The 14,591-nt window shown below is 38.2% G+C and overlaps 1 protein-coding gene across 1 annotated transcript in view; it reads right to left on the minus strand.

Moving 5' to 3' along the window:
- LOC102841261 (caspase-1-like) overlaps window positions 1–13,070 on the minus strand; it is an 18,113-nt gene extending 5,043 nt beyond the window's left edge. Inside the window, exons 1-9 of the mRNA XM_006833956.1 lie at window positions 12,902–13,070; window positions 10,317–10,341; window positions 10,074–10,174; window positions 9,190–9,456; window positions 8,111–8,229; window positions 7,272–7,445; window positions 4,937–5,171; window positions 3,478–3,621; window positions 1,033–1,139 (exon numbers count right to left, since the gene is read on the minus strand). Coding sequence (XP_006834019.1) covers window positions 1,033–1,139; window positions 3,478–3,621; window positions 4,937–5,171; window positions 7,272–7,445; window positions 8,111–8,229; window positions 9,190–9,456; window positions 10,074–10,174; window positions 10,317–10,341; window positions 12,902–13,070 — 1,341 coding nt within the window. The remainder of the gene's footprint in view (window positions 1–1,032; window positions 1,140–3,477; window positions 3,622–4,936; window positions 5,172–7,271; window positions 7,446–8,110; window positions 8,230–9,189; window positions 9,457–10,073; window positions 10,175–10,316; window positions 10,342–12,901) is intronic.
- Between the last annotated feature and the right edge of the window lie 1,521 nt (window positions 13,071–14,591).

Raw genomic sequence — 14,591 nt, forward strand, 5'->3', positions numbered from 1 at the left:
CTCATCTTTCTCCCGCGGAGCAGCTGGTAGTTTCGAACCGCTGACCTTTAGGTTCGCAGTCCGATTCGTAACCACTACGCTACCAGAGCTCCTTTTAGTATATCTTTAAAATTATGGTTTGGGTGAAAGAAAATGAGTTTTCCATTTAACATTTACACACGGTTTGTTTCATAACATTAGTGGTAATTTCCTCAATGTAACAGCACCCTTTCCACCTCCTAGCTTTATTTGCTCTCACAGAGCACTGTGGCTTTTTTCCACTTCTAGAAAACTGAAAACTCCATTTTGGATGATGTGATTTTTACTGTCTCTGTCTCCTACTAGAATATTGACTATGAAGCAGGGACTGATTATGAAGCTTACTGCTTTATCAATATCATATAATCCCAGGTTTGGTTATAAGGAAGTTCAGTAAACACTTATAATATGTATTTTATACCAAATCTTTTTTACATAATCTGAATGCTTAAGTAAATCTGAATGCTTAAATAAATTTTATTCCATAATATATATTGTTGTTTGTTATTGTTAATTGCCATCAAGTCGGTTCTGACCAATAGTGAACATGTGTAAGGTTTCTTATGAGTGTCTGGTGAGCTTGAACCACCAAACTTGCGATTCATATCGACTTTGCAGTCACCATGCAATATATTCACTCTACCATATTTGTACTCTCTTCCTTATGTCTGAAAGTTTTAGTATTTGAAAGACAGGGGTTCACTCAATAAGTATTAACATCCTTCGCCTATCAGTGCTTAGTATCAATAGCTTAGATGTAATTAAAAATCAAGATGTATCACTTATAGGTGGGTTTGATATACACTTATTTTGGCTTATATGACTAAATAAAGGAGCATTAGGGAGTCCGGGTATGGCACTGTGGGTTAATGCACCAGACTTCAAAGTCATTTGAACTGCAAGGTCAGAGGTGCAAGCTCACCAGCTGCTTCTCTGAAACCCTATACAGGGTCGCTATGGGTTGGAACAGATTCAACGGCACTTAACAACAACAATGGAGAATATGGAACTTACCTTTCCAAATATTTCTATCAGGTGACAACACCAAGAATAATTTTGGAAGCAATTTATAAGTTGTATGATAAAGACAGAACCATTTTCACTTCTCCAGGAAACATCATCTGTGAATAAAGTACAGATTAATCTTGAGCTACAGCCTTCAGTTTTTCCAAGGGACTTGGATTGAAAATATCTTTGAACAAATTTAAGCAAGTAGGAGAAATAAATAGTCAGACTCTGTACCTGACTCTTTATAGATAGAATAACATGGTGGCTTATATTGAACAATAAAAAAATATATCAGGTAAATGTTACAACATCAGGACTCTAGAACCATAGTACAGACTGTAAAACTGATATATAAAACTTGATACTACAAGCTGTGTTATCTACTCAATGTTTTCCCACTTATTCTTGACCAAGGCAAAAAAAAGTATAAACTGATGGAGTAGTTACTGAACTCACTTCATCCAGTCTGTTTCTGAACAGTGCTCTGAATTATCATTGGCAAGCCAATTTCCATAGCAGCTATGAACACAGATGACTTTTGTTAAGGCTTGATACTCTGGTTTTCAAGAAGTCCTTTTCCAGAGTTACTAAAGAACAACACGTAGCCAACTTCGGAATGGTTCACAACTGTTAATAATATAGCCTCTGTATTGTCATTGTTGGGCCACCAAAGAAGCCTAAACTTCAAAGTCAGACATGCATTCATACCAGTAAAAATACTACCATACTACGTATTTGTTGTTGTTACTATTGTTAAGTGTTGTTGAGTTGGTTCTGACTCAGAGTGACCCTATGAGAGTTGGTTCCCTGTATAGAGTTTCTGAGGAGCAGCTGGTGAGTTTGAACCACCCACCTCCTGGGTCAAACCTACCTTGGGGTTGAGTCTTATTCTCCAATCACACCAGGAGTCCTTTACTACATAATGTGCTGTTAAGTGCCATCTTACATACTACTAAATATTGCCATACAGAGCAGGGTCACTGTGAGTCACACTGATTTGACAGCATTTAATAACAACAGTAACCTATGTTTACTCAGGAAATTTACATATGTTTCCTGAGTTTTAATTTCCTTTTTTGTGAGAGTGGGGTAGATTAATAATGTTTACTTGGCAGACTTGAAAGAGAGTTGCTGAAGATAAAATAGTACATTTATCTATTTCTAGCTCTCTGTCTGTCTCAGTAATTGTTGACTTGCCTCCTACTATGACCTCAAGGAAAAGCTTTAGTTTGACATTTCATAAATTTAGTCTCTTTTCCCACTTTTCCCAGTCCATACTTCCATTCGGAGTTCCCTTTTTCTACTATTGTTTTGTTACACGCCATTGAGTCTGTTCAGATTCATGTTGTTGTTGTGGTTGTTGTTAAGTGCCGTTGATTCGGTTCTGACTCACAGTGACCCTGTATAGGGTTTCAGAGGAGTGGCTGATGAGCTTAAACCGCTGACTTTGCGGCTCAAAATGACCTAGCAGTCTAGCAAATTAACCTACAACGCCACACCAGGACACCATTCAAACCCTTGTTGTTGTTGTTAAGTGCCTTAGAGTAGATTCCGACCCATAGCAACTCTGTATAGGGTTTCCAAGGAGGGACTGCTGAGCTTGAACCGCGGAGCTTACAGTTCTAACAGCTTTGCAGTCTGGCGCATTAACCCACAGCGTCACACCAGGACCCTTTAGCGACCCTGTAATAAGGTTTCTGAGGAGTGGCTACTAAATTTGAACCTCTGACCATGCTTATCCTACAGCGCCACACTGAGACTCCTATACCATCTCCTTTTTCTTTCAAAATAATCACCATAAGTATGGAGACCTTCTTAATTTATCCTTTACAATATTTTATTTTGCTTAGGTTGTAATCTCACTTTGCTAGTTGTTACTAATTGTTTGATGGTTTTAGAAACAGTATTTCATTCCTAGGTTTTTTTACCTTTAAAACTAGAAAGTGATTTTTTAAGAAAAAGTTTAAATCTTAACACCCCCTTTCCCCACCTTCTCAGCTATCAAAACAGTTCTATTCTGTACAGTTGCTGTTGTTAAGTGCGGTTCTGAACCATAGCGACCCTGTATAGGGTTTCCCAGGAGCAGCTGGTGAGCTTGAACCACCAACCTTGCAGTTCAAACAGCTTTGCAGTCTGACACATTAGCCCACAGCGCCATACCAGGACTCATTATAAACTGTTTCCTTCTGCCTACTGGTACTGGCTGGTGATTTTCTAAAAGTACATGAAATACTAGCATACAGGTAAATGTAGTGGTAGAAGGGAGGATCGCTAGAAAAATAGTTATAAAAGAAAACTGCAATAAGTTGGATGGTCTCTCCATTCATTCATAAATTCCAATAATTCCCAAGATTTTAGTCTATTTTCTTTCCTAAAATAATGTACCAAAAATAAAACAGGCAAGCAAGGCTTTGTACCTCCAATCCCTGCTCATAAGTGAAAGACACATACGTGGTGTTGAAGAACAGAAAGCAACAAAGTCCTTCTCCACGTGGGTTTTGTGGACACCATCATCCTGCAGATTCTCTAGTGACAGGGAAGAGCTGTCTGCTGAGGACGCTGGAAAGTCACTGACCCATGCTTCTCTTTCACGTTCTGTAAAAACATCATATTATTCGTATTTTAGCAAGTCTTTGAAAACTGTTCACTTAAATAAAATGCCATTTTACAAAGGTATTTCAATTAATTTTATACAAACATAATAAAACTGTGTCTTTACTCACACCAAACAAAATGCCAATTCTAACAACTGGACAAATGTTTTAAAAAATCATGATAAATGTAAATAGTTTGAAGTTGTCAAAGACTTCATTTTGCTTGGATCCACAATCAACACTTTTAGAAGCAGCAGTCAAAAAATTTAAAAAATGGATTGCATTATTAAACAAAGTATTAAAGGGCAAAGATATCTGTTGGAAGACTAAACTACACCTGACCTAAGCCAAGGTATTTTCAATCACCTTGTATGCATAAGAAAGTTGGACAATAAGTAAGGAAGACCTTAGAATGGATGTGTTTAAATTATGGCGTTGGAGAAGAATGTTAAAAATATCATGTACTTCCAGAAGATAAGTCAAATCTATGTTGTAAGATGCACAGAGCCAGAATGCTCCTAAGAAGCCAGAAGGCCAGACTACGTCTCTCAGTCTCTCATACTTCTGACGTGTAATCAGGCGGGATCAGTTCCTGGTGAAGGACATTATGCTTGGAAAATTAGAGGATCAGTGAAAAAGACAAAGACTCCCAACGACATGGGTCGACACATTGGCAGCAGTCCTGGGGTCAAGCGTAATAATTGTGAAGATGGCGCAGGACTGGATAGAATTGTGTTCTGTTAGGGTTAGGATTGCTATAAATTGGAACTGAATTTAGGGCACCTACTGACAACAACAAAATGTCAATGGATAGCAAAGACCTTTTAGAACTGGAAAATATCTACTAATCGAGGACAAATGGAGTTAAAAAATACTAAGTAACATGAGTAGTTTTTTAATTTGAAAATAGTAAAATAACAATAATATCTGACAAAATCGTGGCTGACATATATCCAAGTTACATCAAGGTTAGGAAGCAGTACAAAGCCAAGTAAGGAACTATCTGCTCTATTCAAAGACAATCAAGTTGATTCTTACCCAATCTTTTCAAACCCTTTCCTTGCCCATTGCTAAGTCTTCTTTTTGTCATTCCCCAAGATCTATAATTCCATGAAAGTTTGATTTCAAGAATCAATGCCACAGTAATTTTTGTTTGCTTTATATGACTTATACACAGAAAAAGTTATCTTTCCAAAGAAACTCATCTTGTATAATTGTACTAGAGCGAGGTCATACTCACTAGTTAAAAACATATAGCACAGCCCTCAACCTGCCTGGCAAGCACTTCCCTCACCTGGACCCCCATAAACTCTTACCACCTCTGCAAGCCTGGATGATGATGACCTTGGGTTTGTCTCTCAAATTGGGACATTTGAGATTGTTGAAATTCTGGAATATGGTATCGTAAAGCAATACATCAGGGTTTTCATCACTATGCTTAATCCCACAGATTTTATCCAGCAGGCCATGAGACATGAACACCAAGAATGTACTGTCAGAAAACTTGTGCTCATCACGGGTAGCAAATGCCTTTAATATTGACTCCATATTCTGAAAAAGAGTACACCAATGCAGCGTTGACCAATAAAAAGCATATGTGCCTGGCACGTTACGAAGTATAATATATAGTGGGTACTCAGAAGTAGCCATTATAATTGTTATTTGTTGTTGTTATTGTTAATGTCATGTTGTTATTGTTGTTAACTGTCATGGAGTCAGTTCTGACTCATAGAGATGTTTCATAGTTATTATAATAATTCTGGTGATTATTTCACCACTCTGCTTTTATAAATATTCCTTATTTTATTCATCTCATGATGGTTATTTTTTATTTGACATCCCAGATTCACTCTCTGCTCTCTCTCTCCTATTTTGGGACTCTATACGCCACGTCATTTGTACTCTCCTGACATCCATTTTATTTGACATCCCAGATTCACTCTCTGCTCTCTCTCTCCTATTTTGTGACTCTATACACCACGTCATTTGTACTCTCCTGACATCCATTTTCCCATTGTGTTACACTAGTAAGAGGCACCTACATTAGATAAGAGAATATCAAAAGGTAGGAGGAGAGAGAAGTCAGGATATTTTACTCCTCCACAAACTCCTACACCCCAGTGTGCCTACAATTCTGGTTGTGTCCTTCTCAAATTGCAGTATCACTTCTCTATATTTCTTCATACACATGGCATGTGTGGCATAGATTTAGAAGAGCACAAGTATTTTAAAAGATTCACAAACCCTATATAGAGTCATTAAGGAGCTCTAGTAGTGTAGTGGTTATGAATCAGACTGTGAACCTTAAGATCAGCAGTTTGAAACTACCAGCTGTTCTGCTTTGATGAAGCTTTCTGCTCCCATAAAGATTTACAGCCTTAAAAACCCTATACAGGGTCACTATGAGTTGGAACTGACTCCACGGCACATAACAACAACAACATACAGAGTCATTATGAGTCAGAACCAATTTACTGACACTTAGTACAGCAACAACACACACTGGGGATTCAAAAAGTTCATGAAAATTCAATTATCTTTCAGTTCCATTTTTCCATCAATGTTTTGAAGCCCCTTCCTCTCTGTGTGTATATGTTTGTGGGGTTAAAGAGACAGAAAGCCCTGGTGGTACCATGGGTTAAGCATTGGACTGCTAACTGCAAGTTAAAACCCACCAACCACACTGGAAGAGAAAGATGAGGCTACCTGGTCCCATAAAGATTTACAGCCTCAGAAAACCCATGAAGCAGTTCTAGTTTGCTATATGTCAGAATTGACTCAATGGCTTAGGGTGTTTTACTAACCTAAAAGTTGTTGGTTCAAACCCACTGAGCATTACTGTGGAAGAAAAAGCTTGGCAATAGACTTTTGTAAAGATTATAGTCAAGAAAATTCTAGAGTTCTGCTCTGTAACACATGGGATTACCACAAATCAGAATTGAGTTGATAGCAGCAGGTTTGACTTGGTTTGTGGTGTGTGTGTGTGTGTGTATGTGCATATTTTAAAGGAGATGTATATGGAGTTCTAAGGAGTTCTAGTTGCATAGTGGTTATGAATTGGGCTGCTAATCTCATGGTCAGCAGTTCGAAACTACCAGCTGTTTCGTGGGAGACAGATGAGGCTTTCTGCTCCTGTAAAGATTTACAGTTTCGGAAACCCTATGCAGGGTCATTATGAGTCGGAACCGATTCCATGGCACATAACAACAACCACAACATATGGAGTTCTGGTGTGGTGCTGTGGGTTAATGTGCTGAACTACAAAATCCTTTGAACAGCAATGTCGGTGGCTCAAGCTCACCAGCTGTGTCTCAGAAACCGTATATAGCATCACTGTGGGTCGGAACTGACTGGACAGCACTTAACAACAACAACAATATGGAATTATTGGTCCTAGTTCTAGCTTTCCTTTTAAAGTTAAAGAAAGTAAAGTTATAGAAGTTAAATAAATAACAAATTATAAAGCTGATTTGTCATTAGAAGTATTTGTTGTTGTTGTTATGTCCCGTGGAGACGGTTCAACTCATAGCGACCCTGTACAGGGTTTTTGAGGCTGTAAATCTTTACGGGAGCAGAAAGCCTTATCTTTCTCCCACGGATTACAAGTATGGGAGCATGTAGATTTATGTCTTGCCAATGTCCTACCCTTACCCTTGCTGTGCAGTTCTCTTCCACTTGCACAGTGTAATTCAGACCCTCAAGGAGTTCCTTCATCCCTCTGATGTCGTGGTCAGCGCCATTGCGTCTTGAGAGGTATTCAAATTCTGTGTTGCAGATGATAAGGGCCAGGCGAGTGCGTTCCTTCTTCTCCTTTATTAGATAGATCTTCAGAACAAAGATAAGTTAGATGCATCACACTTCTTACACATTTGAGGAATAGTCAAAAGTTACATTTTCAATGGCAAACTTCCATACTGCTAACTTATACCAGAAATATTTCCTTCTCTCCTACTAATGAATCCTAGAAGTTATGAAAGAAAGCAAAGAGTTGGTGGGGGGAATGGAGTCTTACTCAGAGTCTGACTAAAAGAGCAAAACCACAAGATAGGAACATGAACAGATATGGGATATTTATTCAAGGATCTTTTGCAGTTGACTAGAATACATTCTCTGTTGCCTTCTCTACTCTCTTTGATTTGACCAAGCCCTATGTGATATTTAAGATACATCTCAAAATTCTCCAATGCTAGAGATACTTCTCACATACTTCAGTCTACATTGATCATAACCCATGCCTTCATGCACCTGTAGCATTATTTTTATAGCAATATTTTAGTATTTGTGTATAACATGTAGCCTCATTAATGATTTCATTATTGCATATCTATTGTTCTTACTACAATGGAAACACCAGCATACATTTTTTCAAAACCTTTATAGTGCCTCAGAGCGCAATGAGGAATAGTAGTGTCAATTTCAGGACCTCTATATAGTTTATGTTTAGGGAGTATTTCTGCTTCATTTCCCCCCAATTCCATTAATCATATCACCTCTCCAGACTTCTCTTTTTCTTTTCTGTTCAGGAAATCTTCATAAGAACAAAGCTTGAGTTTGTCTATGGATTCTGCAGATGCTGTCTCTTTTGGTCTGTTAAGAGTTTCTGAAACAGCTGTAAGAGATATGATATGATATGGTTGTGGTACTTGGTATATCTGGATTCCTTAGTGGGTTCCATACCCTCTATGTCATGCTAGAAAGTATAACAGAAAAAGACATTAATTTTCTTGGAAAACAAATAGAAAAACTTTAGTGTAAAACCTCCTAACATTTAAGAATTATAATTTTTTCTCAACATCTTGTTAACAAAAATGAATTGTGGCTATGCAAGAAATGAAAACTCCTCTGTGAGGGCATTAACTGACTATGACATCTACCCAAGATAAAACAATGCATTTCATGTAACTTCAGTGGTGAAGGCTGTAAGGTAAGGGATCTAATGATGCTCTATTGGCCTGCCTTAATTCTGGGAAATTTATTAAGGTTTGAAAAATGCATATAAAGAAAGGGACTAGGAAAGAAGAAAGGGAACTAGACATTCTAGTCTTTTCACAATCCTCATGGTCTATTCTCAATAACCAAAATAAAAGTCATTGTTTCTTACCTATTTGGCAAAACCATGATAAAGTGTTTCTGATTAATTCTGTACAATAGAATTACTATTTAAATAGTGAGTTACTTCAAAACAGGAGTATGGTATGGTCTAAATATAAAACAGAGATGGGTATAAAAAGAAGGGGGAGCTGGAAGCAAGATCTGGTATACATGAATGGAAATCTGATGGTGAGTAGTTACAAGACTGTTGTTAAGAGCTGTCAAGTCAGTTCTGACTCATAAACTACCCAGTACAGGGTTACTGAGGAGCAGCTGGTGAGTTTGAACCACCGACCTTGTGGTTAAACGGACCTTGTGGTCCAGTGCTTACCCTACAGTGCCACACCAGGACTCCAGACACAAGATTAAGAGCAGTTGAATCATCTGTTTTCAGGCAAGTAAATAGGAAAGCAGATATTGAATGCCAAGATACTTGAACAAGTTAAGACATCACTTTAACAGAATTGGGTAATCTTACCTGAAGGAAATCCAAGCTTCTTAGCAAGGGTGATATTTCTCTCACAAATATGTTTGATCAAATTCTGATTAGCGTGGAGCCCTTTGGGAATCACAAAGTCCATCAAGGCACGAGCTTTGGCAATTGTTGTATTGTTTTCCTTTTTCACTATTTCAACCTCCTCTTGATTGAGCACTTTGTCACTCAATAGGTCATCCAGCAAGCCATTAAGTGTGTCCTCAGACACTGACTGAACAAATAGTTTTCTTTTGTCTTTTAGTCTATTTGCTGGAAGCAGAACAATGGCAATAGGTATAACCATCTACAAAGATTCACTCTGTCATCTCAGTAACTACTCCCCCTTTCTATGCCCCCACTTCATTGCTCAGGTGTCCCATCAAATGACACATTTAACCTCTCTAAGTTCATGTTGGAGTCCAGGTGTGGCTCTGTGGGTTAATGTGCCAGACTTCAAAGCCATTTGAACTGCAAGATCGGCAGTTCAAGCTCACCAGTTGCTCCTTGGAAACCCTATACAGGGTCGCTATGGGTCAGAATCGACTCGACGGCACTTGACAACAACAAGTTCACTTTCACTCTTCTAAGCCCATGGACACTCACTCCCAGGATTCTTACCTAGCCATGCTAAAACAAGGCTGGTTTTATGCAAATTGTTCCCTTAGCTCTGCATTGGTTAATTCCTGGCAAAGAACAGAAAGCTCCACTTGTGCTTTCACTTTGATAGATACATGTCTGAAAATTAGAGCCAATAATGGTCAGATTAATGTAATTTTCATTCCTCTTAAAATTAGTGACAACCGCCCATGATGATCCTATCAAGCAAATTCTGAATCTCAGCCACTTTTTTGACATCTGAGAACACAGCAAAGAACCACAAAAATTACCCGAGAACATGAGGCCACACTCTTTCATGTCATTCACCTTTCCATCTGAAATGCAAAGAACACTCAGCTGAGCACCTGCCTCAAGGGCCTCAAAGCAGAACCTGAAAGAATAAAGACCAGGGAAGGCCCTGGATATTGCTCACACAAACTGTGAAGAAGAGTCTAGTAAAAAATTCAAGTGAACCCACATCCTCTCCCATGTACCTCTCCTAAAAACACACCAGATATAAACAAAAGACTTACCATCCATGGCTTTTCTGGTTTACTTCTTAGGAGGCAAGAAAAAGCAAAGGACAAAAACATACTGAACATAATCAGGTTTTTCCTGTGGAGACATTACATGAGCATGACTTAGGAAATAGTTTCTGCATTGCACATTGCACATGTAGATGCTTATATATGTATGCATGCTTTTTTTTTTTTTTTTTTTTAATGAGAGGCTCTGTTTACATCTCTAAGGAGCCTTTTTTATAAAAGAATGATATGGCAGAACCAAATAATAAGTTAACTCTCCCATGTTTAGCAATTAAAATTCGGGAAAGGAAGAGCAATATTAAGTGAAGGTCTGTTTTCAAAAGGCTTAATTAAGATAAACTGAGAGAAAATCAAGCTGTTACCTTGGACAAGTCACTTAAGGGAAAAATAAAAAAATGGTATTGCAAAGGAGCTGTTGTTGTTGTTAATTGTCGTAGAGTCAGTTTTAACTCACAGTGACCCTATATAGGATTTCTGTGGTACATACAGCTGGTAGGTTTGAATTGCCAACCTTGTAGCTGAAAATCCAGAGCTCATCTCTACACCAATTGTTGTTGTTGTTAGGTGCCATACAGTCTGTACTGACTCATAGCAACCTTATGCACAGCAGAACAAAACACTGCCCAATCCTGGGCCAGCCTTACTACTGTTGCCACGCTTGAGTCCATTGATGCTGCCACTTGCCCAATCCGTCTTGTTGGGGGTCTTCCTCTTTTTCTCTGACCCTCCACCTTACCAAACATGATGTCCTTCTCTAGTGACTGGTCCCTCCTGACAATATGTCTGAAGTATGAAAGACGAAATTTGGCCATCTTGCCTTTAAGGAGCACTCTGGCTGCACTTCTTCCAAAATAGATCTATTGGTTCTTTTGGCACTTTCAATATTCTCCTCCAACACCATAACTCCAAAACATCAATTCTTCTATGGTCTTCCTTATTCACTGTCCAGCTTTCACATGCATATGAGATTATTGAAAATACCATGGCTTGGGTAAAGCGCACCTTAGTCCTCAAGCTGACATCTTTGTTCTTCAACACTGTAAAAAGGTCCTGTGCAGCAGATTTGCCTAGTGCAATATGTTGTTTGATTTCTTGACTGCTGCTTCTGTGAGTGTTGATAGTTGATCCAAGCCCTTGACAACTTTAATCTTTTCTCCATTGATAAGAATGTTGTTTATTGGTCCAGTGGTGAGGATTTTTGTTTTCTTTACATTGAGATGTAATCCATATCAAAGGCTGTGCTCTTTGATCTTCATCAGTAAGTGTTTTAAGTCCTCTTCACTTTCAGCAAGCAAGGTTGTATCATCTGCATATCTACTCCAGTAGAGAACCAAAAATAATATGATAAACAAAAAAGGTTATAATAAAATTTCAGAAATAGATCTAAAAGTACTCTAGATTTTAAAAGATGCAAATATTTTTAATTTGGGGTGAAAGAATAAGAAGAACATTATATTTAAGGGGTGATTAAAATATTCCAGCAGTAATGTATGCTTTACATGTAATAGATCATTCATCCACTAAGCAGTCCCCTAAAGAAGATATTTAAATCCTGGTGTGGGGCTGTGGGTAAATGACCTGACTGCAAAGTTGGTTTGAACCACTAGGTCAGCAGTTCAAGCTCCTTAGAAACCCTATACATGGTCATGACTCAGCAGTACTTAACCACCACCACCACAACAAAGATATTAGTGTTATACTACCATTCTTAAGATAGAAAACTGGCCCCACTTAGATTTACACTCTTGCACGAAGTCACATTGTTAATTATCTCAACATTCAATTTCCTTTTTGCTATTCCCAAAATCAGTTGTTTTTGTTTTTGTTTCCCACATATTCAGTAAGAAAGAAAAGGACGTTCTATGACTATTGTTGTTAGGTGCCATTAGGTTGGTACTGACTCATAGCAACATTATTTTGTTAGAGAAACATAAAGCATTGTCCCATTCTGCACCAACCACACAATCATTGCTATGCTTGAGCCCATTGCTCTTTCCACTGTACCAATACTTCTTGTTGAGGATCTTCATCTTTTTCATTGATCCTCCACTTTACCAAGCATGATGTCCTTGTCCAGGTATTCATCCCTCCTGATCATATGTCTGAAGTATGAGAAATGAATTCTGGCCATGCTGGCTACTAAGGAACATTCAGGCTGTACTTCCTCCAACATAGATTGTTTTGTTCTTTTGGCTCTCCGTGGTACTTTTAACATTCTCCTCAAACACCATACATAACTCAAATGCATCAATTCTTCAATGGTCTTCCTTATTCATTGTCCAACTTTCACATGCATATGAGGTTATTGAAAATACTGTGGCTTGGGTCAGGTGCACCTTAGTCCTCAAACTGACATCTTTGCTCTTAAACACTATAAAGAGGTCTTGTGCAGCATATTTGTATAATGCAATACATTGTTTGATTTCTTCACTGCTGCTTTCATGAGTGTTGATGGTTGATCTGACAACTTCTATCTTTCATCCATTTTTCTTGATGCTATTTATTGTGGAGCAATGTAAGACAACAAAATCATCTAGGTAAGTTGGTTTCTTTGCAAAAACCCTTATCACTACCTGATATTTTATTCCTATTTAGTTGTCTGTCTCTTTCTGTTAAAATATTAGCTTTCAAAAGAGTGACTTTGCATATCTCCTTTGCTTCTTTATATCTGTCAACATGTGTACTGTCTAAATGTTGACCAGTACATGAGAGGACTTCAATAGGTTTGTAGAAAAATTCCATTACCTTTTATTTTCACTTTTCCATGAACTTCTTGAAGACCCCTCATATTATATAAAGAAAAGAAGAACAAATGTCATTCTTAGCAATGTTGTATATGAAAGATAACTTAGAAGACAACCAATAAAGTGTAAGCCAATCAATTTAAAATTTTAAATTAAAGCATAAAGATAAATATGGTGGTGGTGGTGATGTGCCGTGGAGTTGGTTCCAACTCATAGTGACCCTGTAGAGAGTTTCCGACCCTGTAGAGAGTTTCCGAGGCCATAAATCTTTATGGGAGCAGAAAGCCTCATCTTTCTCCTGCAGAACAGCTGGTAGTTTCAAACTGCTCACCTTAAGGTTTGCAGCCTGATTCGTAACCACTATGCTACCAGAGATCCTTAAAGATAGATATAAGAAGGATAAATATGAATTGTTCTGCTGTGCTGCTGAAAGATCAGCTCTGGACTGGCAACCACAAGGTCAGCAGTTCAAACCCACCAGCTGCTCCTCAAAAACCCTATACAAGGTCACTAGGAGTTGGAACTGACTCAGTGTCACTTAACAACAACAACAAATATGAATTATTGCATTTAAACTTTGCAAATTCACGTATTTTTTCTTATTTAGTAGATACGTATTTATAATGGTAGTGGTTATGTGCTGTGGAGTCAATTCCGACTCACAGGGACCCTGTACAGGGTTTGCGAGGCTGCTAATCTTTACAGGAGCAGAAAGCCTCATCTTTCTCCAGCGGGACAGCTGGTATTTTGTCCTCCTTATCTTAAGGTTAGCAGTCTGACTTGTAACCACTATGCTACCAGAGATCCTTAGACTATTAAAACAAAGTCAGATAGTGAATTAGGATCTAGAGATTCAAAACAACAATAAACCATTGCCTTCACCCTTGAAGACTTTTATTGACTACTAGAGAATACAGATAGCATGCTAATAATTAAAATCCAATTGTTACAAAATTAAAATGTGTACAAGGTGGATAGGTAATGCATAACATCAACTGCTCCACTACAAAATTAACAAGTTTTGCAAAAGCTTTTATTGAGAATGTAAGTCTGGCTATTTTTCCTCTCAAAAGGTTAATGTAAGCTGGAATAAGTCAAAGCAATCTTATACTACTATGATATCAGTTCACTCAACAAATGTTTTCTGTGAGACTACTGAATATCAGATATGGTGCCCAGTGAGAATGATGAAAGTTAGTACATGGAGTCCTGGCTTCATAGAACTTGCACTCTAATGTTGCTGCTGCTGCTGCTAAGAGCCTTAAGTCAGTTCTGACTCAGAGCAAACCTGTATAGTGTTTCCAAGGAGCGGCTGGTTAGCAGTCCAGTGCTTATCCTATAGTGCTGCACCAAATTCACAGATAATTGATTTACACACAAAAAAAATTGCAATGGGGCAGTGGAACACGCACTGGACCAAGAGGTCAATTCGTACCTCAAGGTCTGTGACTCAAATTCACCAACTGCTCCTTGGAAACCCTATCCAGGGTCACTATGAGTTGGAACTGGCTGGAAGGCA

This window comes from Chrysochloris asiatica, unplaced genomic scaffold, assembly GCF_000296735.1.
Source record: "Chrysochloris asiatica unplaced genomic scaffold, ChrAsi1.0 scaffold00008, whole genome shotgun sequence".
Classification (NCBI taxonomy): Eukaryota; Metazoa; Chordata; class Mammalia; order Afrosoricida; family Chrysochloridae; genus Chrysochloris; species Chrysochloris asiatica.